The sequence below is a fragment of the Bos indicus x Bos taurus genome, chromosome 5 (assembly GCF_003369695.1).
Source record: "Bos indicus x Bos taurus breed Angus x Brahman F1 hybrid chromosome 5, Bos_hybrid_MaternalHap_v2.0, whole genome shotgun sequence".
NCBI classification, from domain to species: Eukaryota; Metazoa; Chordata; class Mammalia; order Artiodactyla; family Bovidae; genus Bos; species Bos indicus x Bos taurus.
In genome coordinates this window covers 69,514,109-69,540,638 of record NC_040080.1, presented here as the reverse complement: position 1 = coordinate 69,540,638, position 26,530 = coordinate 69,514,109, and the positions used below count along the sequence as shown (strand labels likewise).

General features: G+C 44.3%; 1 protein-coding gene across 2 annotated transcripts in view; it reads left to right on the top strand.

Annotated features, from left to right (window-relative positions):
* PPM1H (protein phosphatase, Mg2+/Mn2+ dependent 1H) overlaps nt 1-26,530 on the top strand; it is a 306,613-nt gene that overhangs the window by 137,952 nt on the left and 142,131 nt on the right. For both annotated transcript variants that reach the window (XR_003511171.1, XM_027542423.1), the window contains exons 3-4: nt 2,126-2,470; nt 12,733-12,845. Coding sequence is in view for 1 of the 2 variants with exons in the window: in XM_027542423.1 (XP_027398224.1) it covers nt 2,126-2,470; nt 12,733-12,845 (458 nt within the window). In the remaining variant the exon portion in view is untranslated. The remainder of the gene's footprint in view (nt 1-2,125; nt 2,471-12,732; nt 12,846-26,530) is intronic.

The following is a 26,530-nucleotide window of genomic DNA, read 5'->3' as shown; positions in this document are numbered from 1 at the left end:
CACCCTCACCAGAATTATGACTTCACATTTATCTGTGTGATTATTTCATCAGTGTCTATCTCTCCCCTGGATTCTTGAGATCAGACTATGATTGATGTCTCTTTAATCTAGTTTTTCATCCCCACTGCCCCACTTTCTGTGCCTGTCACAGAAAGATAGCTCAGCAAATATTTGTTGACCTCTCCCCAAAAATTATCTCTAAACATCTAGCACAGAACTGAGTAAAAACAAAGATTTAAAGGGCACAAGTAGAGTAATGGTGTATGTCATTCTACTACATAGTATCTCCCAGCATCATTCTAAGATGGACCCAAAATGGTGGTTACGAGGGACTAGAGGGTAGGGGGATAGGAGAGATGAGTAGTAAATAAGTCCTAGAGATCTAATGCACAGTATAGTGAACACAGACAACCTTATTGTATTATAAAAATGAAACATGCCAGGAGATTAGAACTTATTCTAACCAGAAAGAAAAAATATGTGTAGTGATAGAGATGCTAAGTATTGGCTATGATGACAACTATATCACAATATATAAATGTATCAAGCTGTACACCTTAAATTCATACCGTGTTATAGGGCAAATATATTTCAATTTCAAAAAATAAGATAGACCAAAAGAACTTTATATAATGGTTTCAGCGAAAAAAAGGAATTCAGTATTTATTGCTGCAGAGTAGACAAACCTAGTTGTCAGAAGTGGATGTAACATGTACCGCACCTGTTTAATCTCAGCGTTTAATATCTTACTCCTCTAGATACATCGTAATTGAACACCTTTTTTTTTCCCCCCGTAGCTATGATTCAAACATGGTTTTTAAAAGTGCTCATCTTGAAACAGTCTCGAAATCAACCAGCAGGTACCAGATCCATGGCAGATGAGGGAACATGGGCTGCATGTAGCTTCAGGGTAGGAAGAGGAAGCCAAGATGCTGAGTGACAGCTGGAAAACTGAGGGAAGTAGGACACGTGAAGAGGAGATTTTAATTGTCTGCATCTTGTGAAGGTTTGACTAGATGGGGTGTTCAAGGAAAAAACATGTTCTAAAAATTCAGGATGTAGACCTAAGCAGATGGGGCAATTATCTGAGCATGTAAAAGCCCTACTGGGGGGGAGGGAGCGAGTCTACTACCCTGAAGCATCTGCAAAAAGGGCCTAATTTCCTCTAAAGAGACAGACACAGAAAACAGACTTATGAAAGCAGCGGTGGGGGGAGGGGGAGGGGGAGGATGGAAGGGAGGGAGAGAAGGAGAGGGTAGGAGGTATGGAGAGAGTAACATCGAAATATACACATTACCATATGTAAAGTAGATAGCCAATGGGAATTTGCTGTGTGACGGAGGAAACTCAAACCAGGGCTCTGTGACAACCTAGAGGACTGGGATGGGGAGGGAGGGGGCGGGAAGGGTCAAGAGAGAGGCGACATAGGTATACCTATGGCTGATTCATGTTGATGTTTGGCAGAAACCAACACAGTATTGTAAAGCACTTATCCTTCAATTAAATATAAATAATTATAAAAAATTTTTTAAAAGACTGTGTGTCTAACCTGCTCTGGGGTTGCAGTAGAAGGGAGATGAGAAACTAGCTGTTAAAACAGTAAAGACTTATTGTTTGTATGTAGTTTTACTTCTCACTTCTACACATCAAAAAAATTTTTTTAATATTTATTTTTGCTTATTTGACTGTACCAAGTCTTAGTTGCCACATGAAGGATCTAGTTCCCTGACCAGGGATCAAACTCAGGCCTTCCACTTTAGGAGCCGAGTCTTAGCCCAGGGACCATCAGGGAAGTCCTTACACATCAATTTAAAGTAGATCTCACGCCAGCTGAGAGGGTGATGCCTTGAGATCTTGCCCTTAGTGGACAGGCAGGGACCGCTTTATCTCCGGGGGAGGGAGGGGGGGGGGGGCGGGGGGCGGGGCAGCGGGGATAAGGGAGCAGCAGTGATGTGCCCGGGTACACATCCCTGAGTGTCTTGCCCTCTTTTGCCCTCCCCCCAACCCCCGCCCTCGTTTGCAGACAGACCACGGGTGGATGCGCTGAGCCCCAGAGGGGTGGCCCTCAGCCCCGGGCAGTGGCCGCCTCCGGTGCTCACGGTTCCTTGTCGCCCTCTCCCCGCAGGAATCGGAAGGCGTTTCCTGCCACTACTGGTCGCTGTTTGACGGTCACGCGGGGTCCGGGGCGGCCGTGGTGGCCTCCCGCCTGCTGCAGCACCACATCACGGAGCAGCTGCAGGACATCGTGGAGATCCTGAAGAACTCGGCGGTGCTGCCGCCGGCCTGCCTGGGCGAAGAGCCGGACCACACGCCCTCCAGCAGCCGGACTCTGACCCGCGCAGCCTCGCTCCGCGGAGGGGTGGGCGCCCCAGGCTCCCCCAGCACCCCGCCCACGCGCTTCTTCACCGAGAAGAAGATCCCGCACGAGTGCCTGGTTATTGGGGCTCTTGAAAGTGCATTCAAGGAAATGGTGGGTATGCCTCAGGACGCCGGGGCAGTCACTTAACCCACATCTTTGTTCTTTCAAGTCCCCTGGAAGGGCATGTCTCTGACCTGCCCATTCCTCTGCATGGTCCTCCCTCCGACTTCTCCCTGGCACAGCAGGGCTTCCATTCTCAAAAGAGTTCTAGCATCCTGTGCTGTTGAAATGTAAAAGAGGATGAAAGAGGGATAGTGCCGAGGTGATAGGCTTATAAAATAAATACCTTATTGCTTCTCTCTCTGCCAATTCTTATGATTACCAGCTGGTACCATGGCACCTAATCGAAACTGAGCAAGGGTGCCATCTGTGTGACACCTGTGTATGAGTTCCAGGTGTTTGGGGAAACAGAGCTTTGAGAAAAGTGCTCAGAAGTTTACCTTTCCTGTTCAGATCCGGTCTGAGAACATGATTGGCAGTGTGGTTCCCATTGCTTAAAGCAAGGAGGGGCCAGTACCTAAAAATTATTTGTTTTAGGTGGGAACATGGATTTATTTGTTGGTACATTTAAACTGGAACATGTGTGACCGAGAGATTCAGCCTCCTTCCTGAGAACACACAGAGCTGCCCTTACAGCGTCCCCTGCTGTTCTGCCCTGTGAGAGGCACACAGATGGGCTCTTCGGTACCACCCCTTTCCCTCTTGAGCTCACTTTTATACGGTGGCACTTATTTGAGTTCCAGAGATTTTTCTTTCCTGAGCGACATCCTGTGTGCAGATTCAGGAAGAGATACGTAAAGATGTTCTAAGTACTGGAGTAGGGTGAGTGAGCAATGATAGTGCCCTTAAAACGTGGAGATTAAAAAGTAACGACAGTGGATGTCCCTGGTGGCCTAGTGGTTAAGATTTCACCTTCCAATGCAAGGAATGTGGGTTCGATCACTGGTCAGGGAGCTGATATCCCACATGCTGTGCCGCCAAAAAGATGGAACATAAAAACAACCCAAAAAAAATCAAACATAAAAACAAAAGGCAATATTGTAACACATTTAATAAATACTTTAAAAATGACCCACATCAAAAAATCTTAAAAAAAAAACAACCCATGACAATGGACTTCCCTGGTGGTCCAGCGGTTAAGACTCTGCAGTTTCACTGCAGAAGACATGAGTTCCATCCCTGGTCAGGGAAAAACCACAGGCCGTGTAGTGCGCCCAAAAGAAAGAAAAGTAATGACAAGCTCTTAAAGCAAGACCTGCAGAACTGAACGTACATGCTGTACGCATCCCAGGATCTCAGGATGTTAGGTTGAGTGCTAATGAGAAAAGTAAGTAAGATTAAACAGCATCATCTCATCTGAGTTGTTTACAAAGCAAAACTTGTTCCTATATTCACGCCTCTAATTTGCACACTCTCTTCTCTTTAATTCATTTCTTCTTAGGTCCCAGCATTTCTCTCCATGTCATATACCCTTTGAGTAGCAGGTAGCTTAAAATGCACCTCCATCTCGGGAGTATTTGGTAGCCTTCAAGTCCAAGAGAAACACCAGGAGCCTGGAAAAGATTATTTGGGGGAAAAAAAGAATTAAGGTAGTAAAATTGACTCCTACTCAGGCTTGGTATAAAGTCTCTATCAGGGAAGCTCCGATGTGATAGCTATTTCTAAATGCAAATGCTCAAAAAGCTGAATATTTAGTTGAGGTAAAAATCTGACAATGGACTGTGCCCATATGGAAGGAAAAGTCCTCTTGTATATGAAAAACAGAAACAATTTTGGGTTTTTTGTTTTCCTTCGCTGTAGCTAGTGCTATGGGGTATCTTTTACTTGGAATTGCTGTATTCTCAACTTTATCCACCAGAGGCCGATGTCACATTGAGTCAGGCCTCCACACTGATCTCAGGCTGTTTCTGCCAGTTAATGGCTCAGGGTTCCTAGCAACTACTGTTGAGAGTCTCATTCAAAAAAATACTAAGAACCTCATTCTGGGTCTTTGTTTGTTTTAAATTTTTTTTAACTTTTCACTAGCTAATTCATGACCAGAAATTTTTCTTGCACATTTAACTGCCATCAAAAAGATCATTTCACTTTCCTGTGTAATTTATTCAATCCATAAGTATTTGTTGAAAGCTACCTGTAAGCCAGGTCCCACTGGGAAAAGAGGATTGAAGAAATTAGGCAAAGGTGGGTGTTAAACAGATAAAATATAAATGGGAAGGGCCTCGAGAGGAAAAATGCAGGTGAGTAGGAATCTGATAAAGAGATGAAGGAAGGGTTCCCTGGAGAAGTCCTCCTGTGGCCCAGAGAACCGGGGGCTGGGAGGAGTGTTCTGGGCAGAGGAGAGCATTTGTGTGAAGAGCCACGTCAGAGAAACAACCCAGATGGGCTGGAAGCAGCAAGCTGACATCCACCGTAGTTGTTGTTCTGTCACTAAATCGTGTCTGACTTTTTGCAAACCTATGAACTGACTGCAGCACACCAGGCTTCCCTGTCCTTCACTATCTCCCAGAGTTTGCCCAAACTCATGTCCATTGAGTCAGTGATGTCATCCAACCATCTCATCCTCTGTCACCCTCTTCTCCTCCTGCCTTCAGTCTTTCCCAGCATCAGGATGTTTTCCAATGAGTTGGCTCTTTGCATCAGGTGGCCAAAATATTGGAGCTTCAACTTCAGCATCAGTCTTTCCAATGAATATTCAGCGTTGATTTCCTTTAGGATTAACTGGTTTGACCTCCTTCTTGTCCAAGGGACTCTCAATAGCACCACAGTTGAGAAGCATCAATTCTTTGGCACTTAGCCTTCTTTATGGCCCATGACTATTGGTCACTTTATGGTCCACACATGACTCATATCCATACATGACTATTGGAAAAACCATAACCTTTACCAGATGGAGCTTTGTTGGCAATGTGATGTCTCTGCTTTTTAATACACTGTCTAGGTTTTTCATAGCTTTTCTTCCAAGGAGCAAGCGTGTTTTCATTTCATGGCTGCAGTCACCATCTGCAGTGATTTTGGAGCCCAAGAAAATAAAGTCTGTCTCTATAGCTAGATGACAGCAAGAGTAGGGATGCTGTTGGGCAACTTGGAGAGGCCGTCTGTAACCAGCCTGTGGATGGCTCACTGTACCATAGAATGAATCTGGGGCTTTATGCCGTATCTGTTCTTTTCTAATCCACCCTACCTTGTAGCCTCCTCTTCACACTTCGGTTTTCCCTGGATTGCCTCTCTAGCCCCCAGCGTGCCAGAGGCCTACCTGGGCTTTGCTCCATGTGCTTGGCCTTAAAGTGAGAACAGTCATTATTCCTTGCTTCTCCGGGTTCTTGGCAGGGTGGCCGACGTCCTCCTCGGCTGGGGACTGAGCCAGCAGATGCCTCTTGGCCCAGAATAGTTATTAATACTGTCCCCTTTTACTCTCCAAAGTGTCCCTGTCTGGATGATGTTTTATGTTTACCCTAATTATAGAGAGATGCTCTAGTTTCCCCTTTGCTTCATCAGGGACTTGAGGAAAAATCTACTCCGGTATCACAGAAATGTGCCTGGCTTAACCATTAAGCAGCCTGGGCTGAGCTGTAGAGCTCACAACACAGAAATGTAGTCTCACTTTAAGGTCCTGGAAGGCCACTGCCAACTCATAAAAAGTATTTTTCCTTTCCTTCTTTCCTCAATATTAGGTTTTTGAGAGAGTGGGTGTTTGAAGGTAAAATTTGTTTTTTAATAATATGTAGGGCGCTCCTTTGTTGACCTGCTCTTGGTGGTTTCTCCTCAGGCCTTTTCAGGGAGGAGCAGGTTTGCAGTTGCCTAGCCATTCTTAATTTTTTTTTTTTTCCCCTTCCCACAGCCAGCTAGCTTTCTAGCTCTCCTGTTGCTAGGTGTTCTTTGGGTTTTGCAGGTTTTCTGCCATTCTGATCCTCTGTAACAGGAAAACTCACTGTTGAATAAGATTCAGTCACTTCAGCTCTGTGACTCTCTTGTTTCCTCTTGCACTTTTAACCCCCCCAAATTCCCCATGCCCAGCGCCTAAGCCTCAAACATGCTGTTCTGATGACATCTTTACAGCCACCCCTCTTGAGATTCAGAGTGTAACTTATCTTCAAAGGCCAAGCTTGCCTTTCATTTGAGGTTTTGCTTTATTTATGACAGGGAAGTAGAATCTGAAGTCTGTCTTGTCTCCTTTCTTCCCACCTCCCACCGGTTCCCTCTCAATTACTGATATTTATTTAGCTTATATTTTATAACCAGCATTCTTCTAGACACCGTGGGAATCTAGAAGTGAAAGATTTGATTTTATATCTGGAGGCATTTGTAGTCACATTAGATGAACATAGAGATATACAGCGTTTCATTTGTTTTAATACTCTGTGACATCAAGTGAAAAGTTGATATCTGTCTGAAGGAGAGAATCAGTTAAAAAGATTCAGAAACGCTAGGCCAGAATATATAGTATTTATCTCTAGGAAAACAGGAGTGCTCGTCAGAAAATGTAAACTAACAGACGTTGGCGGGGGATGCTGTGGACACGGGGAGATGTTCAGCAGAGTTGTTGTTGTTCAGTCGCTCGGTCATGTCCAGCTCTTTGTGATCCCATGGACTGCAGCCCACCAGCCTCCCAGTCCATCACTATCTCCTGGAGTTTGCTCAGACTCATGCCCGTTGAGTCAATGATGCCATCCAACCATCTCAAGGGGAGATGATAAGTTTCATCAAATACTATAAGCTTCTTTGAAGGTTTCCTTTCCTCTTTGATCCTGGGGTTGCCTAGCACAGTTCATGGCTTGTGAGAAGGTGACCTCTGACTACAGGCCTCTGATCCTTGCTGGCAGAGGCGGGTTTGCCCTGCGCCCCCCTCCCCATTGTATCTCATCTTGGATCTCTCTTCAGAGTGAGAAGGCTGGTCCTCCTGTGTCCACCATGGAAAATGAACCCTCACTTCCCGAAGGACCAGAATCTTAGGGACTTCTTGAGTGACTTCATTTCTGCTTTCCGTCACCATTTTATAATAATGCCTACTGCCCCAACTAAGTTTTGTCACTTATTAGGTAGGTGGTGGCCTGATCCAGGATGACAGGTATGAAGAAGATAAGTGTCTTCCAAGTCTTGATGTCAGTGTCCTTCTTTCTTCCACATCCTCCAGAAACAGGGGAGTCGGCATTTCAGACTCACGCAAGAAGTCATTTCCATTGTTGGTATGGTTGTAGGAGACGACCTAGGAACCAGAAGCAAGGCAGTAGCGATGACCTTTTTACCTACAGGAATTGAATTCTGAACACAAGGAGGAGGATCTCAAAATTCTGTCCTGTTTCATTTTCAGTGTGGCTATAGATTCCTTGCCACAGTGCAGAATTTTTTGGAGGTTTGGTTGTTACTCAGGGAGAAAAAAATAGCAATATTTTAACTTGTAAAACTGCCATACATCTTTCTAAAATATGGAGTAAATGGTTGGAAATACCACTCAGCTTGGCTTTGTTCATAAAAAGAACATATGGTGAAAAAGGAGGACAAATGCAGAGTTTATTTATAGTTTATAAATCCTAGTGGTTTTGAGAATTAGAATATTCATGGTAAGTGGACTTCTAGTGGGTTTTGTGTGTGTGTGGTGGTGTTAGTGGTAAAGAACCTGCCTGCCGTTGCAGGAGACTTAAGAGAAGCAGGTTCGATCCGTGGGTCAGGAAGATCCCCTGGAGGAGGGCATGGAAACCCACTCCATTATTCTTGCCTTGGGAATCCCATGGACAGAGAAGCATGGAGGGCTAAGGTCCATAAAGTCGCAGAGAGTCAGACATGACTGAAGCAACAGCTCTGTGTTTTTAGAACAGGAGTCCCTCCAAGGAATGAGCATGTGATTCCACAAACAGCCAGCAGGTGGCAATATGAGGCAGTGCTGTTTTTCTCCTTCTACAGTGCCTAACAGATTGGCTCGTCCTCAGAATAAACCGAAATCAGACCCAGATACTGAAACCATGCAGAATCTTATTATTTGTGACTGACACTATTAACACTGTGCTCAGAACCATGTTTTAGCCCAGTTAGGGGGAGCTGCCAGTCCTATTGAAACTCCCCAACACTCTCCCTTCTGGTGTTTGACATTGCTTTCCTTTTGCGATCTAAAATTGGTAGGAAACAAAGAATCATCCTGGAGTTGCATTATCTCTGGGACTTTCAAACCAAATTACACCGATCCTGAGCAGTATATTTTCTTTCTTTCAGTTCTTTCCTGCTGAGTTAGTCTCGTTTCACACACCTCTCTTTTTTTTTCCCTTCATTGGTCTCATTCTTCCTTGCAACAAAAAGGAGCAAAACACAATCCTAAGTCTTAAAAATTGAATCCATTCTTTGATTTAGAGATAAGCCTTACTTAAATGTAATATTCAGAGAGCCACAAAACAGGGTAAATCAGTTCTGCTAAGTAGAAAGTAGTCTTGAGAGGGACTCCTGATTGAGCAGATAAATCAGTTATCTTGTTAATTGAATCTTCTGAGTCACTTAAGTTGATTCTTTTAGATCATACTTGAAAAAGAATGATAGTAAGTGCTTGTGTTCTGCTGGTAATTTATTCTAGATTTACGCCTGGAGGTTCATGACAGCTAAAATGGGGAAGCTGTTCCATATCGGTCTTTGTTTAGCAAAAAGCAGTGGGCAGTTCTTCCGTGATTTCCTTGATCTTTTGAGAAAAATACCCAAAGTTCTTGAGGGATACATTTTTATGTGTTTTTTCTCCCACCTAGAGTGTGAGAAGCTTAAGCTGACTGGAAAAGTTGAGAGTTTGAAGAAATTAGGTAGTTAATTTAACAGTAAATACGTCTTTATTGACTTCATTTATCATGTTTGATCTGGTAGTAAAAGAACCACCCAGCTGGTCCTTAACTGTTCCTTTCAGTACTAAGATTTTGTGATACATCTTTTTAAAGAGTAGTAGGTGGTGTAGGAAAAAATAAATGTGCTATTTTGGCTTCTAGGGAGGGGAGGGGGAAGCAATTATTTTTAGACTGTGTTCTAGTTACACCCAGTTTTAGAGGAAATAAAAAAGCATATTTTCACGTCAGTGCATCCTTCAGGGGGGATTAAGTCTGTGGAAATATATGTTTCAAATCCTTGTCACTGTGATCCCAGAGAGTACACACGTAATTAAAGTGTGTGCCTGTGAGTCTGAGCACACGCGTATATGTATATTACCACACAAAGCCGGGAAGTGATGAAAGCATGAGCATCTTAGCAAAGTTTCTTGCATAAAAAATAGCTAGACTGTGGTCCACTGCTTATGTGGAAGTGTTGCCAGATTTAGCATTCCTCATGCCAGGAGAACTACAGAGGGAAGATAGTGGAAACTTAGGGAAAGTTGAAAGAAATGATGAAATCAATTAGAAAAAAATATTGACTTATGTTATTAATGTAATAGCAAAGGTTTCACTGGACAAGCTGACTGGAATGTTTCCCTAAAAATTAAAGGCAAATGTAGCAGATAATCTTAGTGTCAAACACTATCTTGATTTTTTTTCAAAGGATGAAATAATTCTATAATCAGAGTCTCTTGTGATGTAAACCATGATACGAAATGCACCTATGATGCAGAATAATCTTGTTTATCTGAATCCTGGAGGAATTGTTTGCTGTGGGCGGCTCTTTCACATGGACTCTGTGTATCTTTTGGATGGGAGCAGTGATTTAGTTTCTCAAGCATCGTTCACACTCCAGTCCACATACAAAAATTGTCTTTCATTTAGACTTTAGGTATTCAAACAGTTATTGATCCTGGATGTGAAAGGATGGTTTCTGTAACTAGAGCAGTTCTTCCCAGTGTATTAAAAATAGTCGTGTTGGGTGTGAACTTTATATATCAGTTTCTATATTAATTTGATGAAATGTGTATCTATCATAGTATCAACTTTTTATCATTTATTTAAGTGCAAATAAATTGAATAAGCCTACTCACAAACTCATTTTGAGTAGGGTTGTTGGTTCTGTTTTGATGCACTCTTTAGAGGTTCAAACTTCTGACACTGGAATGTTTTCTTTCTCCTCTTTCACTTTCTTATGACTGGCTTTCCCTGCTAACCTCCATGCCCCTCCTCCTCACCACTCTCCAGCTTCCCACCATTCCTGCCTGGGTTCAGATAGCCATTTGTTTGTTCTTGTCAATTGACTGCATTTCACTGGACACGTGGGTTCCTGCTTAATTATTATCTCAGTGAGCAGTGATTCACATTGTAAGATTTTCATTTATGAATCATAGACTACATGTCTCATGTTCAGGCAGAGGTAAAAATTTGGAAACTCAGGCATTTTATAATGGATTTCTTTTTTTGCCCATTTAATAGGTATTTATTAAATTACCTTCTACTTGGCCCGATATGGGTGTTGAGGGTCTCGCAATGAGGGAGAAAGGTTTCTGCTCTCCGTCATGGGATCTAGGCTGTGGGGAATATCCAGATGGTCTGCTAAGCCCCTCACCCACTCCATCTAACTTAATCCTGATGTCAGCCCTTTAAGCTAATTTATACAGAGTTTGTAAATAAGTTCTAAAAATCCAGTATGGTCTTTGAAGGTGGTCTGCATGCTTGACCCATCTGTGGCTCTTGATGCTGTCATTCACTCAGCCCCTAAGTTTTCTTCACTTGCTTGTAAACCATCACATCCCACATGCACTCATCCTTACCCCTCTCATGGTTCCTCAGCCTTCCGCCCATCCTCCCCTCAACCCTTTCCTTAGTTCATTCCCAGGATATTAGGTTCTCCCAGGGCCTCTCTTTGTACTTTCTCTCTCCTTAGATTTTGACCAGTGCTCTGTCCTTAATCTGTTTGCAGAGCTCAGGCTCTGCCCCTGTTTCTGGTTTCTTGCTGGTGATTTATCTGCTGTTATTGCCACCTCTGGCCTCTGGAGCAGAGCAGTTGCTGATAAATGCTGGGTTGCTGAATTATCTCCCCCTTTCCATCAGGAGGCTGGCGGCAGCAGCTGAGTTCTAATCCTGGGGGTTCCTGGGAATCACGAAAGGACTCTGATGTTGGGTCAGCCCACAGCACCCTCAGAGCCAGGCGGGCCACTGTTCCCTGCTCTTCTGTGCCCATCCTCCTTCCCCCTCCCTTGCCCTGACAGCAGGCGGGCCACTGTTCCCCGCTCTTCTGTGCCCATCCTCCTTCCCCCTCCCTTGCCCTGACAGTAGGTGACGTGACGGTGGGAACTTTGGGCATTGTTTTAGCTAGTGTCCAGTTTATTTTCCTAATTCAACTCACATTTTTTCTGAAGTCACGGAACCCTGGCTTCTGTCACTGACACGGAATTTCACAAAGCCATCTGTCTTGAGGATGATGCCTGTCTGTCGATAGAAGTGTGGTTCTATTTTTATTTTTCTTGGGGAGGCCTCTTTAAGTGGCAGGTAATAAATACTAGGCTGTAGAGGAGAAGAACCTGATAAGAATCCAAACTCCAGCCGCGTAAATGCTGGCAGGTTCTCTGCATCTGAACAGTGAGGTTAATAATATGGCTGTGAGGATGAGATGAGATTCTGTTTGTAAAGCAGAGGAGGTGCTCACTGAATGTTTCCTGTAACTGTTCGTGTGTGTCCCTCTTCTGAATCAGTGGCCTTAGGAAGAAAAAGTCAGATGAGAGTTCAGAAGCTTCTCCCTTTGATCAGTAAGATGGAGGTGGACTCCTACTGGAGTTGAGTTGAGGACACAGTCCTTCAAGTCACCTCTTTTATCTGGCTGTAAAGGAAATTATTTCTTGGAGACTTTGGGCTTGAAAGTATTCATCAGATCCAAGCACTCGGTGTTATTAGCCTCTCTAATCTATTTTCCACATGGCAGCTCAAGCCGTCCATACAAAAACTAAATTTTCCATAAGCCATGATATTTATTGAATACAGTTGGTTTGATTCTTCTCATTTTTGTCTGATTATATCTGTTTGCCTTCCCTTGTTTCCTGTCTGTGGTCTGCAGATGGCCTGGGAGGCGACAGTCTGGTGCCAGTGTCCTCTCCAGAAACGCTCATCAAGTGGTAGAAAAGCCAGTACCAAAGATTTTCCTCTCCCTTCTTTGAAGCACCTTCAGATTCTTAGGGCTGCCGTCAGGGAGTGAGGCTAAGAAAGCCTTTGATCCTGTACAGTCCCACCTGTACAATTCCTGTACAAACCCACCAGGCTCTTCTATCCATGCAATTCTCCAGGCAAGAATACTAGAGTGGGTAGCCATTCCCTTCTCCAGGGGATCTTCCTGACCGAGGGATGGAACCCACATCTCCTGCATTGCAGGCAGATTCTTTCCCATCTGAGCCACAAGGGAGGCCCTGTACAATCCAGCGCTGACTCTCTTTTCTTCTCTAGGACCTACAAATTGAACGCGAGAGGAGTTTGTACAACATATCTGGTGGCTGCACAGCACTCACTGTGGTCTGCCTTCTGGGGAAGCTGTACGTGGCCAACGCTGGGGACAGCAGGTGAGCAGATGAGCCTTCTGGGTCTTTCTAAAGTCGAATGCTTTCCTTTAGTTTTTTAAATCTTTTTAAAAAATGAAATGATTAGAAATAAAGCAATTCTGTCTGGGATTCAATATTGAGAAAGATAAGCCTTCTACATCTGGATAAAAATATATTTAAGAAGATTTGTCAGGCTGGTATGAAAAGGTGCAGGTTGCCTTCTCCTTACTTGCCTCTAGTGGTATATATATAAATAGATATATAGATATGCTTTTGTTTAACCTAAACTGGTAGTATCCAAATGTTTTTTGACTTTAGAACCTGATTTTCAATGAAAGCTTAGCAAAGGCATTAATGTGTGAGAGTGATGAGGAAGAAGGAGAGGGATTTGAATGAAGTGGGTGTTTGGAGGGGACCCAGGAGGACTTCCCGGCTAGTTCCTCTTTGGCTCAGTAACTTTGCCCTGTCCCTTCCCAGAAGCCCGGGAGTTCCTCCTTTTATGCATGTGCCCCTACAGGCTGCCTTTTCTTCTCCTCTGGGTTCAGCTGAGAGGAATTTGAGCCAACAGAAGATGATTTAACCCTTACTCTATCCAGTATTACCGGCAGTAAGATAGACTTATCTTTTTGTTTAATATTATTAATTTTTTATTTTTGACTGTGCCAGGTGTTCGCTGGGACGTGGGCTTTTCTCTAGTTGCACCAGGTTAGGGCTACTCTCTCGCTAGAGTGTGCAGGCTTCTCCTCGCAGTGGCTTCTCTTGTTGCAGAGCTCGGGCTCTACAGCACTTGGGCTTCAGTCGTCGCAGCTCATGGGCTCAGAAGTTGCTGCTCCGCGGCTCTAGAGCACAGGCTCAATAGTTGTGGCACACAGATTTAGTTGCTCCGAGGCATGTGGAATCTTCCCAGTTCAAGGATCAAACTCGTGTCTCCTGCACTGGCAGGCGGATTCTTTATCACTGAGCCACCAGGGAAGCCCTAGACCTGTGTTTTAATCATCTTTTTAAAAAGCATTTGTGTTTATTAATTTGGCTATACGGGGTCTTAGTTGCGGCACTCAAACTCTTAGTTGCAGCATGTGGGATCTTAGTCCCCTGAACAGGGATTGTTATCTGGACCCCCTGCATTGGAAATGCAAAGTCTTAGCCACTGGACCACCAGGGGAGTCCCCTAATCTTCTTTTAAATAACTGATGTGTGCTCACTTTAGGTTCGGCCACATCGGTTATTTACCCTATACTAAATTATAGACCTTGTGAAAAGCCTTCTAATATGTATTACACACGTCCGCCCCTTAAGTAACAAAATATGTTGGCTTTCTAGTAGGACTTTTTGCTAAAGGCTGACTCTTGATTCTGAAAGCAGCCAAAGGCCTGGACTCTAATCATGATTCCTGAGAAGATGGGTGATTTCCCTACTCGGGCTGTGGTCTAAGGACGCTCTCTTTCCTCCAGCCCCTTCCTCTGGGCCACTTGCCTCTTCTCAGCATTGCTGCTTGGTCTGGCTGTCCTTGAGATCAGTCTCCACCCCTCACCTTCCCTGTCTCCATCACGTTTGTGGGGAAGACAGTCTCCTTCAGGCAATCAAGGAATTCCAGATTACAGGAATTACAAAGCAGGAGAGCCTGAGGGGGTCTCCAGTCACCCTAGTTAAGCATCTGCACCCAGTCTTCCCACTGAAGATTCTGGAGACCAAAGGAGAGTGACCTGCTAAGACAGCAGTTTTGGGGATTTGGACATTGATGTTTTTTGAAGATCTGTTTATGTTTAAGGCTTATGTGAATTTCTTTTCTGCTCTGTAAGATATCTCAGTTTCAATGTAAAATTTTTCCAGGTAAATGGAAGTGAATATAAGATGCCATGTTTATGTCATGGCTGCTATTCCCTAGTGGTCCTAGGAGGAGATAGACTTCAACTCACGTGGATCAACTGGCTGAAGGAGCGAGAGGGGACCAGCTAGGAGCATTGCAGCTCAGGAAGGCGTTGACCCTGCCAGACCTGCAGAGTCCAGGGAAGAAATGCTACAGCGGAGCTAGGAGAGGGGCCGCTGATGAAGGCCCTTGGCCAGGGGCCGCAGGAAAGAGTGGGAGGAGGCCCCTGACTCTCTCCTTCTTCCCATCCCCCTTTCTCCTGCCAGGGCCTCCCATTGAATGAGCCCAACTGGAAGCCACGTGACAAGGGGCCCAGGGAACTCGGGTCAGAGAGCTTGGTCAGCCAGGGCACAGACGCAGGCGGGGACTGCAGCTCCAGGGTGGGGGCGAGTGGAAAATCACCAGTGCATCTCCTGCTCTTCTTTGCCTTCCCCAGGGCTGGAGTATCTTAAAAATAGGAATCCTCATCTCTGGGGCCTTTTAAGATGCACACAGAGGAGCTGGCGCTGAGCCCTTATTCTGTTCTGGATCTTGAGCTTGTTGGAGAGAGACGAAGAGATCAGGGAACGATTTCTTTCTGTTCTGAGTAAAACTGCATCGATGATTCAGCTTTTGCACTCGCATTCACCTTTTTTTAGTCTGGATTTAGTTCCATGTTGTTAGAAATGAATTTGCCTTCCTGGCCCTTCCAGTGACGCGGGTGGTGGTGACTGAGTGCTGTGTTCCTACCCCCTCTTCCCAGGGAAGCATCTTTCATCAGCAGACCCCAGACTCGGAAGGTAACCCAGCTTCCATGCCCAGAATATCTTTATGTTGGATTGTGCTTTTCAGAGAAGCAGGGCCTCCCCAACTCCCTGTTCTCACTTTTGAATGTAGTTTCCTTTGAAGCTCTGAACTCCTTGGTGCAGCCCCGTCCCTGTGCTCCCCACCCCACCACCTCCTGACCAGCCAGAGCTTCAGCCCTGCTTCCCACATGCTCAGTCCTCTGTCCAGGACCAGCCAATCCCACTTCTTCACCTGGACTTTTGCCCCCCACTTTTAAGCAGTTTCTAGACCCAGGGCTTGAGTTCCTCATCTCTAAAAATGGTGCTGTTGTACTAAGTGTTAATTTCTAACACTTCTGGCATTCTCAAGATGGCACGTGAGGGGTGGCACTTTGGGAAAGCAAAGCCCTAAAGGTTGTTTCGGTTGGTTCATCTTTCTTGGAGTCCATTTTTGAAATTTTCAAATGACTGTTTCTAAGTGTCCATAAAAGTATGGTGTTTTACAGGTTATTCCCAATAATTTGAAAAGTTTCACAGGTACTTTTATCCTTATTAAAGCTGTAAAGCACTGACCCCCAAACATACAAATTATCTCAAGAGAAAATAGCATCTCTAAAACCTAGTCAGTTTAATTACGTTTGTAGTATTCTGGCCCCAGTATCCAGATATGAATTTGGAGTTCTATGGCTCATGGCTGGTTGGGTTTGCTGTTCACTTATGGGCCACAGGTCGTATAGAAACCTAAGAGCAATATGAGTTGGTATTGTAGCCACTGTCCAAATATAACTAATATGACACTTATTCGTGTATTTTCAGCTCTAGTATAAACAATAGATATTTGATATCATCTTATGTAGGATCATTGCCTAGTTTATTCATTTATTATACCTGTGTTTGAGTTCACAGGTATATTCAGTTATTCCCCAGAAATAGCAACTAAGTGAATTTTTATCAGACCTCCATGAATGTAGGGTACGGGCAAAGAGTCATGAATCCAAGAGCTCAATTTAAACAAATGATCAGGCCAACAGAGACTTCTGACAACAGAGCCCTGGTTAGTTGCTGAGTTTTCTTCTTTACTGCCGGGTATTGGCTATCCATCTGTTTGCTTTACATCTTGACAGTTTTGAGAGTGAAACAAATCTTTGTCTTAGGTTCACTACCCGACAATTATTTACTTTCAGGAAAAGAGAAGCTCTGCACTGGCTTGATTTGGAAACTACCGGTGGTCCTGTATGCAGGCTCAGTTGCCCAGTCGTGTCCAACTCTTTGTGACCCCATGGATGGTGGCCCACCAGGCTCCTCTGTCTGTGGAATTTTCTAGGCAAGAATATTGGAGTGGGTTGCCATTTCTTCCTCCAAGGGATCTTCCTGAGGAAGATCTCCTGTCTCCTGTCTTGACTATCTTGTCTTGACTATCCTGTCTTAATATCCGGGTCTCCTGTCTCCTGAGTTGGCAGGTGGATTCTTTACCATTAAGCCACCAGTACTGGTGGTCAGTGACTGGTTTTCAAGCTGCTTTGTGAGCTGTGCATCAGCTGACTTACTATCAGGCACAATGTGTGCTTGAGGGTTGTATTCAGGAGCAGCTGATGTTAAATGTGGTTTCTGAGTCAGTGCCCACCCTCCGTGTGGGATGGTCCACAGTGATGCCAGGTGGTAACTTCCTGGAACAACCTTGCCCTTCCCTCCACATCCAAGGTAACCCGACACCAGAGGCTCGTGGGATGACTACTGGATGCACGCCAGTTGATTTATTTTTCCCAGTTGAAAGCAGCCAACTCCACACCTAGGGGATCATAAGGGACTAGGAAAGAAGCAGCTGCTGGGCGGATTTTTCACTTCCAGCAAAATTGAACTTGGGGGCATGCAAATGCCATGCAAAGCAATATGCAAACTATTGCCTATTGTGTTGGAGTCACCAGCTCCTTAGGGCTGCAAGTGATTCTTCAGTTTCCATGTTTGACTCGATTTTGGAAGATAATTTCTTTTTATTTCTAGAGCACTAAGGCACTGAGGAGACAAAATCATTACCATTTACTTCAAACAGTGTCTAAAGGTTTGGCAACTGAGACTAGGAGAACTCACTCAGAGTAAAGACCATTTAACATTTGTGAAATTCATGATTCCACTCTGGCCAGATTTAAGTAACAGCAGCAATAAGATAGTTAATAAGTGCTAGGCACATGCTTTTTGTGGGGTTTCTTTTTTCTTGGCTTTGCTGGATCTTTGTTGCTCAGCACCGGCTTTCTCTAGCTGTAGGGAGCGGGGGCTGCTCTTCCGCGCAGTGTGTGGGTCCCGTCGCTGTGGCTTCTCTTGCTGCAGCGCATGCACCCAGAGCACTCAAGTGTCAGTAGTGGTGGCTCACTGGCTTCGTTCCTCAGCAGCATGTGGGATCATCCATGACCAGGGATTGAACCTGTGTCCCCTGCATTGTCAGGTGAATTCTTAGCCACTGTACCACCAGGGAAGTCCCTAGGCATATGTTAAATAAGAGAGAATCATATTTAGTTCTGTCAGCAATTTAGTAAAAATTACACATTGTTAATATCAGATAAATATACGGAAGCACACTGAGGTGAAGGGAATTGCCCAAGGTCCCACAGCTACTAAAGAGCCGGACAACCATCACACCCATCACTTGAAATCAGAGCACCGAGTTCTCAGTGTGCTATACCCAGGAATGTCCAATCCATGCTAAGACTCACCTGGTGTTTTTGTTTTTCATATTTTAACATCTCTAAAATCAATAGTTTCTAACACATTTTTTCTTTTCTATTGCATGTAAAATCATGACATACCTTATGATCAGTGGCATCTTTAATTTCACCTAAAATGGTTTATACCATATAGTTGAGTGGATGTTTGCATTTAGAAGCTATTTTAAATGCTTGGATGTAAAGAAGCATGTAAGCTTTGGGTGGTCCAGTTTATTCATTTGTGATCTGGGGAATGCCCCTTCCTCAGACTGAGGACTGTCATTCCCTTCCAGAGGTCCCAGGGTTCTTCAAGAGTATGTTCAATTGTGTATTTTCATTTTGATGGTAATCCGAGTAACATCAGCATTTTCCAGATCTTCTGGATGCTTGCCTTATAAATGGTAACTGCTGTGAATTCAGACCTCCATTTTATCATGCGTATAATTCCTCTGTCAGTCAAGGGGCTGGCAGAGTTTTTCAAGATGAGTGACAGGCTCCGAGGAATACCAGGTCATCTTTTTGAAGATTCTCCTAGGAAAGGGTTCAATGTGTCCATGGAGCAGCTCTGTATAACAAGCAGTCCACGGATTGTCCTTGAAACAAAGCCTGTTGTCCCACCAGGATGTTTTTCTTTCATTTATCTTTCCCTCATTTTTAATTTCCCAGGATTACCCTTCTGTAAGTTAAAGCTTCCCATATGCATTCCGAGGTGAATTCCTCTGGCAAATATGAATTTTCTTGAGGATGGGAACAGATATTAAACAAGACTTACATTTCTAGATTCAAAACCAATTATGCTTCTCAGACTTCTCCCCTTTACTAGTGATAAGATAATGAAACTATGTAACTGTTTCCAACCCAGGGATATGCAAAGAACTGTTCATTCCTTTTTATGTTGGTGGATATCAATGGCCAGTACAGAACCTTCCCAAATTGCTTATTGCTAACAAGTGGTTCATCTATCCACACCTGCCAGAGAGCTGATTCTTTGATAGTAGCCTTCCTCTGCATTAAAAATAAATTTGATCTTCTTCCATCGACCTGCATGAAGCTCACCACAGCTCTCACTTTCTTTGACAAATGTCTGAAAAGTAGAATAGAGAGAAAACATAATTTATCCCATTCTCTGCTATGAAAGTTGAGTTGTTTAGATCTTTTTCTGCATGCCTTCCCCTATCTTTTTAGTATATACTTGCATAATCCCTTAGCTATACCTACAACCTAGAAAGAAAATATTGCTATTCAGTTCAGTTCAGTTGCTCAGTTGTGTCCGACTCTTTTTGACCCCATGAATCACAGCACACCAGGCCTCCCTGTCCATCACCAACTCCCGGAGTTGACTCAAACTCATGTCCATCGAGTCGGTGATGCCATCTCATCCTCTGTCATCCCCTTCTCCTCCTGCCCCTAATCCCTCCCAGCATCAGGGTCTTTTCCAATGAGTCAACTCTTCGAATGGGGTAGACAAAGTATTGGAGTTTCAGCTTCAACATCAGTCCTTCCAATGAACACCCAGGACTGATCTCCTTTAGGATGAACTGGTTGGATCTCCTTGCAGTCCAAGGGATTCTCAAGAGTCTTCTCCAACACCACAGTTCAAAAGCATCAATTCTTCAGCACTCAGCCTTCTTCACAGTCCAACTCTCACATCCATACATGACCACAGGAAAAACCATAGCCTTGACTAGACGGACCTTTGTTGGCAAAGTAATGTCTCTGCTTTTGAATATGCTATCTAGGTTGGTCATAACTTTCCTTCCAAGGAGTAAGCGTCTTTTAATTTCATGGCTGCAGTCACCATCTGCAGTGATTTGGGAGCCCAAAAAAATAAAGTCTGACACTGTTTCCACTGTTTCCCCATCTATTTCCCATGAAGTGACTATTAGATGGTCACAAATATACACAAAGACATGGAGACCACCCGATGGCTCAAAACAGTCTTTACTTTTCCTATCAAGCCACTTGCTGTCCACACAGAGGGCACCAAAGGGGTCCCCCTCTCTCTGGATTCCCCCCTTGTTTCCTCCCCTTGGATTTTCTTCTGACCCTCTCCTTGGTACCTTTGGCCCTAAATCAGTGGTTATCAAAGCGTGGTCCCCAAACCAGGAGCAGTAGCAACTGTCAGCTTATGAGAAAAGCAAATTCTAGGGCTCTACCCCTGATCTACTAAGTCAGAAGCTCAGGGGGTGGGGCTGTGCTCTCTGTTGGAGCATCCTTCCAGGCAGTTCTGCTGTATGGAAGGACCACAGCTTTTAAGTCAACTGCTGGGCATTCAGATGCCCAGGAAGGAGCCAGCATATTCTCAGGGATAAAAACAATAGCTTTCCCGGCCTGAGGCTAGAGCATTAAACTTTGAGTGCCGTTTAGCATCTAGCAGCCTCGCTGTGGCCACAGAGCACAGGAGAGGAGCTTCTCTGGCGATGTTTCCCCTAATGCTGTCTGACATGGCTCCCTGAAGTGCAGGGGCCCCTGCATCTCTGTCAGCTGTCTGTGGATTCCTTCTTGCCAGCCTGCCATTCTGAAACATAAGTCCGTTTCTTTAAAAAGTGGGAGTTGGGTGAGGATTTCTTGCATGATCTAGCTCCTCATCTCAGTCCCGCCCTATATACATCAAAGTAGGGCTCCCTTATCTGAACTGGATCAGACGTGGCTCCTGTGTGGCCCTTTGGCCTCTTGTTGTTGGGCCTCTGGGAGGGTGTAGTTCTGGCTGTGGTTCCCCATCCCAACCAAGGACGCCCTCATCAGCTTCCCTGTGACCCTAGCCCAGCAAGGGGTGGGCTTAGGAGTTTCATGGAGGATTTGCCCTTAGAGATGTTGGCATGAGATGACTGTGATCAAGATAGTGACCTTATATATCCCTGGTTGCTGAGATAGGAAGCAGTGGGACAGTGACGGGAAGGAACTTTCCAGTGGAGAACCCTGAGCCTTGATCTTTGGCCACTCTCAGTTCAGTTCAGTCGCTCAGTCATGTCCGACTCTTTGCGACCCCACGAACCACACAGCACGCCAGGCCTCCCTGTCCATCACCAACTCCCAGAGTTCACTCAAACTCATGTCCATCGAGTCAGTGATGCCATCCAGCCATCTCATCCTCTGTCATCCTCTTCTCCTCCTGCCCTCAATCCCTCCCAGCATCAGGGTCTTTTCCAATGACTCAGCTCTTCACATGAGGTGGCCAAAGTGTTGGATATTCATCTTTAGCATCATTCCTTCCAATGAACACCCAGGACTGGTCTCCTTTAGGATGGACTGGTTGGATCTCCTTGCAGTCCAAGGGACTCTCAAGAGTCTTCTCCAACACCACAGTTCAAAAGCATCAATTCTTTGGCACTCAGCTTTCTTCACAATCCAACTCTCACATCCATACATGACCACAGGAAAAACCATAGCCTTGACTAGATGGACCTTTGTTGGCAAAGTAATGTCTCTGCTTTTGAATATGCTATCTAGGTTGGTCATAACTTTCCTTCCAAGGAGTAAGCGTCTTTTAATTTCATGGCTGCAGTCACCATCTGCAGTGATTTGGGAGCCTAAAAAAATAAAGTCTGACACTGTTTCAACTGTTTCCCCATCTATTTGCCATGAAGTGAGGGGACCAGATGCCATGATCTTTGTTTTTTGAATGTTGAGCTTTAAGCCAACTTTTTCACTCTCCTCTTTCATCAAGAGGCCCTTTAGTTCTTCACTTTCTGCCGTAAGGGTGGTGTCATCTACATATCTGAGGTGATTGATATTTCTTCTGGAAATTTTGATTCCAGCTTGTGCTTCTTCCAGCCCAGTGTTTCTCATGATGTACTCTGCATATAAGTTAAATAAGCAAGGTGACAATATACAGCCTTGTCGTACTCCTTTTCCTATTTGGAACCAGTCTGTTGTTCCACGCCCAGTTCTAACTGTTGCTTCCTGACCTGCATACAGGTTTCTCAAGAGGCAGATCAGGTGGTCTGGTATTCCCATCTCTTTCAGAATTTTCAACACCTAATCATCTGCTTTGCTGATGCTGTACAACCAAGTAAGATAAACTTGTTGTTCAGTCATTTTCCAACTCTTTGCAACCCCTTGGACTGCAGCACACCAGGCTCCAGTCTGTCTCCCAGAGTTTAAGCAAATTCATGTCCACTGAGTCAGTGATGCTATTAACCATCTCATCCTCTGCTGCCCCCTTCTCCTTTTTTCTTCTGTCTTTCCCAGCATCAAGGTCTTTTCCAGTGAGTCAGCTTTTTGCGTCAGGTGGCCAAAGTATTGTAGCTTCAGCTTTAGCATCAATCCTTTCAATGAATATTCAGGGTAGATTTCCTTCACCACTGACTGGGTTTGATCTCCTTGCTGTCCAAGGGACTCTCAAGAGTTTTCTCCAGCACCACAGTTTGAAAGCATTAATTCTTTGGCACTCATCCTACTTTATGGTCCAGTTCTCACATATGTACGTGACTACGGAAAACCATCGCTTTGACTGTACAGACCTTTGTCAGCAAAATGATGTCTCTGCTTTTTAATACACTGTCTAGGTTGAACTGGCAAGATTCAAAAAGACCTTTAGCACCTGGGAAGGTGGGCTAAACCTAACCAGGTGAAGCTTAAGCTTAGCACAGTCCAGGTAAAGTGTGACATGTATTGGGGGGAGGGAACTAGCAGAATCAGGAAGGAAGCTTATCAATGGTTTTAGTTTATCATGGTTAAAAAAAAAAAAAAAAGATACACTTATACCTGTGGCTGATTCATGTCGATGTATGGCAGAGACCAATACAATATTGTAAAGTAATTATCTGCCAAGAAAAAAAAGAAAAAATGGTGGTCCAGTGGTTAATACTGTGTGCTTCCAATGCAGAGTGTGTGGGTTTGTTCCCTGGTCAGAGAACTGAGATCCATATGCTACTGGCACTGCAAAAAAAAAAAAAAAGTGTTTAAGTGGACAGTAAATTCAGACTGGTCAGTAGTGTGATATAGACACCAGAACCTAATGTAATCCTAGGCCACAGCATTCAAAATGTAAGGCAAACAATAGCTAACGTTTGGGGTTGTCTTACTTTGCCCTATGCACTCTTTCTAGTTTTAGGGCTCTATGTGAATAACTCAGCTCATCCTCACATCAGCTCTTTTGGGAAACTACTATTATTTGTCTCCTTTTGCATGTGAAGTTCCTCTCTGTGTGACACAGTTCAACCGGGGTATGAATGAACAGGAGCCCTCCAAAGAGAAACCCAAGTGGTGAAGGTGTTTGGAACCATGTTTGAAGGATGAGAAAAACAAACAAATTAACACAGTGTTGTAAATCAACTGTAGTTCAGTAAAATTAAAACAAAAGGAAAAACTCAAATGCACTAGAGTTTTTTTAGCTACATGAAAATATGACTTGTGTTGCTATGAAAGAGATCTTTAGATATTTGTCAAATATGGGAGAGTAGTGAGGCTCGCTCTTCATGAGTCTGGGACAGAGGTGACCACCCCAGGAGGACAGGCTGGTGGTTAAGAGTGGAGACTCAGGCTGCCTAGGTTGAACCTTGGCTCTGCTGCTGCTAAGTTGCTTCAGTCGTGTCCGACTCTGTGCGACCCCATTGACGGCAGCTCACCAGGCTCTCCTGTCCCTGGGATTCTCCAGGCAAGAACACTGGAGTGGGTTGCCATTTCCTTCTCTAATGCATGAAAGTGAAAAGTGAAAGTGAAGTCTCTCAGTCATGTCTAACTCTTAGTGACCCCATGGACTGCAGCCCACCAGGCTCCTCTGTCCATGGGATTTTCCAGGCAAGAGTACTGGAGTGGGGTGCCATTGCCTTGGCTCTGCTACTTCTAGTTACATCTGACCTTGGTCCAAGCTCATATTTTCCGTGCCTCAGCTTGAAAAGTGAAAGTGATGTTGCTCAGTCGTGTCCGACTCTTTGCAGTCCCATGGGCTGTAGCCTACCACGCTCTGCCGTCCATGGGATTTTCCAGGCAAGAGTACTAGAGTGGGTTGCCACTTCCTTCTCCAGAGGATCTTCCTGACCCAGGAATCAAAGCCAGGTTTCCCGCATTGTAGGCAGATGCTTTACCGTCTGAGCCACCAAGGAAGTCTTGGAAAGTGTTAAAAAAAAAAAAAAGTAAAAGCATTAGTCAGTTATGTCTGACTCTTTGCGACCCCATGGACTATAATATAGCCCACCAGGCTCCTCTGTCTATGGGATTCTCCAGGCAAGAATACTGGAATGGGTAGCCTTTCCTTCTCCAGGGGATCTTCCTGACCCAGAGTTCGAACCTGGGTCTCCTTCATTGCAGTCTGAGCCAGAAGATGATGAGAGTATCCACTTCCCAGGTGAGGAAATGAGCAAATGAGTAGGAAGCTTTTAGCACAGGATGAGGGCCATGGGAACTGCTCATTAATGGTGAACTGCTATTTTTTTAAAAAAAATATTTCTTGTTGTTTATTTATTTGGCTGTGTTGGGTCTTAGTTTTGCATGTGTGGGCTTCTCTCTACTTGTGGCATATGGGCTTAATTGCCCCATTGCGTGTGGGATTTTAGTTCCCTGACCAGAGATCAAACCCACATCCCCTGCACTGCAAGGCAGATTCTTAATCACTGGACCGCCAGTGAAGTCCTGTGAACTGCTATTGTCATCATGCTCAGTATAAGCTCAGTGAGTGAGAACTGTCCAGAGATACAATGAGCTGCCACAGAAAACAGGAGGTTCTCTCTTAAGGAACTTATTTGAGCATTGTGGTATACCTACCTAGCGAGAATGTTGGACCAAGTGATTTGATTTTTCACTGTCTCCATTAAGCACCAGGTTTAAAACACTGTAACTATTTTCATTTTTCCTTCCTTTCATAAGAGTTTAATCTCACACTTTGTGTAAGGAAAGGTACAAGTATTTCCTGCTGTGCCATGGTCTATCAGGTAGGCTGACTGCAGAAACAGTCAGGCCCCTGGAGAAGCAGTGGCTTGGTCTCTTTCAGAAATTCAGGGACCTGGGATTAAGGAGACTGTCATTTCCACACTTGGTTTCCAAGATCCCCTAGGTCATCTCTCCAGCAAGGGACCACTCACGGAACCTTATTATGGCCCAGCCCTCCAAGGAGGACACGTCTCATCTGCGTGCTCTCCATTGGCTAGAATTCAAGTCCATGGCCATTCTGAGAAGCAAGACTGCTGGAGGATACAGTCATCTATAAATTATGTCTTCAGGCCCAAGAGAATTTATTTTGATCAACATTTGGCAGTTTCAGCCATCATTGGATGTTGAGAAGGGAATTGATGTTAGGTTCAATAAGTGATGTTGTCTTTATGCATGGTTGTTACATTTTTTTCCCTGTAGATCCTTTGGAGCTGCAACTTGGATATTATTATCTTTAAAGTCCACAAATCAGTTATCTCTTTTGCTCCTTTAATTTTTGTCACTGACAATTTTAGAAGAGATTCAGTAAGTTCAGCCTAAATTGTCAGTGAAGAAAAAGCTGTCTTACTGTGATCCACTTTGATCTTAGAGAAGAACACATATGAATAACGAAAAAGCCTACAAGTAAACAGCATACCAAATACTTGTCTTTAGAAAGTTCATCACAGAAAGCAATACTCATTTTATGCTAGAGAAGAAAGATATATTAACCAGGTAGGATATCACTGTGCTGATGTCTCAACACCTTCTGTTCCTTTGCAATTATTTTTTAAATTGTCACAGTTACGTTGTCAAGGTTTTTAAGTGACATGCCAGTTCAGTTTGCTAGTTTAGCTTCTTTCCACTCTCAAACTGCAGTTCAGTGTGTGTTTTGTTTGAGCATATTTCCTCTCCTTCATGTCATCCTTAATGGAGTCGAAATAATAACTACAGATGGATCATTTATAAATATGTCTCAATCTATCTTAAGTTTATTTATGTTAAGCTTGTACAACTCCTTGTGTATGTATTATACAGTCAGAGCCCCAAAGTAATGATAAGGTATAAATTAAATAAAATGTCATGGAAGGAGCAGGATTCAACAAGTATTTGGATGCCTGCATGTGCCAGGCATGTGTTGAGGAAACATAGTGAATGAAAAAGTCCCCATCTTCAGAGCACTTAACAACAGTTGTGTGGTGTGGGAGGGCAGGGAGTCGTTTCCATTCACAGTGCGGGTGTTAGGATCAGCCCTCAGCTTTCATGAATGGAGGCTGCCCTGGGTTGAAAGGGCACACGTGGGATTATGTTCTTTGACTTGGAGAATGACAGTGACGTGAGGGTACGCTGCATCAACAAGGATGCTTCCCAGCTCAGAATCCACGACTACGGAGTTCTGTAGGTGGACCACTTGCTTTATTATTCCAAGAGGTTGGAATACTGTTGTGTTTGTGAACAGAGCTTGAAAAGTTGGTTGGCAGTGGAGTCATTTGTAGAATGGCTGTTTTTTTGGTGGGCCCATGCTCA